This window comes from Rhincodon typus, chromosome 39 (genome assembly GCF_021869965.1).
Source record: "Rhincodon typus isolate 14 chromosome 39, sRhiTyp1.1, whole genome shotgun sequence".
Taxonomy (NCBI): domain Eukaryota; kingdom Metazoa; phylum Chordata; class Chondrichthyes; order Orectolobiformes; family Rhincodontidae; genus Rhincodon; species Rhincodon typus.
Window position 1 is genome coordinate 9,427,668 of NC_063370.1, and position 3,435 is coordinate 9,431,102.

Sequence of the window (3,435 nt, forward strand, 5' to 3'; positions counted from 1 at the left end):
TGTGTCTATGTATGTGAGTGTGTGTCTATATGTGTGTGTGTGTGTGTGTGTGTGTGTGTTTGTGTGGTGAGTGCAAAGGGGAGAAAGGAAGAGAAGGGGAGATTAAAACATAAAGATGGCAACAATACAAAGAAGCCATGGATAAGGACGAGAAGTGAGAGAGTGAATCTCCATTCTCACAGAGCCAGTGAGTTTTTAACTTGGAAAGAGGCCACTCGGCCCATCGCTTCTGTGCTAGTCACAAACATCTGTCTATTCTTAAACAAAAAAACTGAAAGAATTGCAGATGCTGGAAATCTGAAAGAAAAACAGCAATTGCTGGAGAAACTTGGCAGGTCTGACAGCAAATGTGGAGAGAGAAACAGAGTTAATGTTTCGTGTCCAGTGACCATTCCAGTGATCTATTCCAGTCCCATTTTCCAACGCTTGGTCTTGTCTACTACGGCCCAACTCATTGCCTAAATACTTCTTAACTGTCTCAAGGGTTTCTATCTCTATCAGGGAGCAAGTTCCATCATCCTCTGGGTGAAAACCAATTTCATAAAATCTTCTCTAAAGCCCCCTACTCCTTATCTTAAATCGACAGCCCCTAGCCCTGGTTATTAACCCCTCAACCACAGGGGCAAACATTTCTCCATATCCATTCTGTCTATGCCCCTTAAAACTTTGTGTTGTGAAGAAAGAAGCTTATGTATTAAAATTTGGAAATTTCAACACAAGAACTGTCTCACTATTTCATCAGTTCACATCAACCACAGATTCTTTTTAGAATTTTATGCTGCGGAAAAAATAGCTTAGGAATTAAAATTTGGAAATTTCAACACAAGAACTGTCTTACTACGTTATCAGTTAAAGTCAAAAGTCACACAACACCAGGTTATAGTCCAACAGATTTATTTAAAATCACAAGCTTTCGGAACACAACCTGATGAAGGGGCAGTGCTCTGAAACCTAGTCATTTTAAATAAACCTGTTGGACTATAACTTGGCATTGTATGACTTCTGACTTTGTCCACCCCAGTCCAACACTGGCACCTCCACATCAACATCAGTTAAGGGAAATGGGGAGTTCATATCAGAACTTCCAGAATTTTGTGTTGTGGATAAAAAAAAAACTGAGGAATTAAATTTGGAAATTTCAGCACAGCAAATTCTCTCACTACCTCATCAGTTCAAGAGTTCATATCAACTACAGGTTCCCTTAGAATAGGCTTCCGAATAAAAAAAAATTCAGCGTTTTAAGCGTCTCTGGTTAATTTCAGCGCTGCCTTTGGGACCTGAGCTGGGAACACAGTTGTGTGCCCACACTGACTTTGTAAAAGTGGTTAAGAGATTCAATACTGACCTATAGTGGACACCACCGTCCCCACAAAGTAAAAGGCTCCAGTGAAGTCCCATCTGGGTCGAAGGGGATCCACTCTGATACCGGCCATACTGGCTTGCTCATACTCCCTGAGGAAGGCGCCCAGCTCCAGGCGGCTGATGTTGTGGCACCGGGTGAAGTTGGCAAACCTTCTGCTCCATGCCCGCTGTGCCCGCAGTTCCATGGGCCGCTCTATGCTTGAGAACACCGCCGCCCCGCACACCAGGTACAGCAGGATGAACAGTGCCAGCAACGCGAAGCGAGCGTTATCCTCATTCAGCCTGAGCGCAGGACAACAAACTGCCCTGCTCCCTCCCATAGCGCCGGGCTCTTCTCTGGGAGAGAGCAGTCTGTATGTTACCCGCCCCCCGCCACTACCCACCCCCGCCAACCACCTCCTTTAGAGATTTCACAAGCCCTTCTCCCAATGAGCATCAGCACTTTCAACCAGAGCCTCTTGTATGTCCAAATATGGAACAAGAGAGTTTCCCAACTCTAGCTCTTAAAGCTGGAAATGGAAATCGGATCACAATTTCATTCCCCTAAGGGCAAGATAGACTGGCATTGGAGTCAGTTCAGAGAAGGTTCACTAGGCTGATACTGGGTATGAAGGGGTCGTACTTACTTACTAATCAAAAAATGAATTGTGGATGCTGGAAGTCAGAAATAAAATCAGAAATTGCTGGGGTGTACTTGCATCTGTGTAGAGAGAAACAATTTTAATGCTTTGGCAGCACGTTGGCTCAGTGGTTAGCACTGCTGCTTCACAGCGCCAGGGACCTGGGTCAATCCCACCCTCAGGCGACTGTCTGTGTGGAATTTGCACATTCTCCCTGTGTCTGCGTGGGTTTCCTCCAGGTGCTCCGGTTTCCTCCCACAGTCCGAAGATGTTGGTGAATAGCCTGGGGGTTTTATCCCTGGAGTGTCAGAGGCTGAGGGGTGACCTTAAAGAAGTTTATAAAATCATGAGGAGCATAGATAGGGTGAATAGTCAAGGTCTTTTCCCCAGGGTAGGGAAGTTTAAAACTAGAGGGCATGGGTTTAAGGTGAGAGGGGAAAGATTTGAAAGGGATCTAAGGGGCAACTTTTTCACACAGAAGGTGGTGCGTGTATGGAATGAGCTGCCAGAGGAAGTGGTGGAGGCTGGTACAATTACAACATTTAAAAGGCATCTGGATGGTATGTGAATAGGAAGGGTTTAGATGGATATGGGCCAAATGCTGGTAAATCGGACTGGATTAATTTAGGATATCTGGTCGGCATGGACAAGTTAGATCAAGGGGCCTGTTTCCGCACTGTACAACTTTATGACTCTATGACTCTATGTGCAGGTTAGGGTGGATTGGCCACGCTAATTTGCCCATAGTGTCCAGGGATGTGCAGGCTAGATGGATTAGCCATGGGAAATGCAGGGTTTCGGGGATAGGATAGGGGGATGGGCTGAATGGCTTCTTTCTGCACTGTAGGGATTCTATGTTTCTTCTATGGGTCCGGTGACCCTTCTTCAGATCTGACTGTAGCTAGGAAAGGGTTGGTTCATTTGGTGAAAATGGGGTGGGGAGTGGGGCGGAGGATTAAACAATAGGTGGAGATAAAGTACAACAATTGGACAAGAAATGGGTAAAAGTTCTGCCTAGGGGAATGAATAGCTGCTGCTGGGGATGGTTAGTAATTGACGATGGGTTGTGTGGTAGCAGCCCATGTGATGACACGGCCTGGTGTGTTGGGGGTCGGGGTAAGGACAAGGGAGAAGGTGCCTCAAGCCCTAAACTTGTTGAACTCAATATTGAGTCCAGAAGGCTGCAGAGTTCCCAAGTGGGAAATGAGATGTTGTTCTTCCAGCTTGCGCTGAGCTTCGCTGGAGATGTTGGCCAGGGAGCAGGGTGGTGTGTTGAAGTGGCAGGCAAGTGGAAGCTCAGGAATAACAAGGTGTAGAGCTGGATGAACACAGCAGGCCAAGCAGCATCAGAGGAGCAGGAAGGCTGATGTTTCGGGCCTAGACTCTTCTTCAGAAATCCTACTATCTCCCTCCAAACATTTCCCATTCATGTACTTATCCAAATGTCTTTTAA

The 3,435-nt window shown here is 46.2% G+C and overlaps 1 protein-coding gene across 1 annotated transcript in view; it reads right to left on the bottom strand.

Moving 5' to 3' along the window:
- Window positions 1–1,682, bottom strand: part of LOC109925174 (potassium channel subfamily K member 13-like) — a 15,069-nt gene extending 13,387 nt beyond the window's left edge. Inside the window, exon 1 of the mRNA XM_048618380.1 lies at window positions 1,346–1,682. Coding sequence (XP_048474337.1) covers window positions 1,346–1,682 — 337 coding nt within the window. The remainder of the gene's footprint in view (window positions 1–1,345) is intronic.
- Window positions 1,683–3,435: the final 1,753 nt, after the last annotated feature.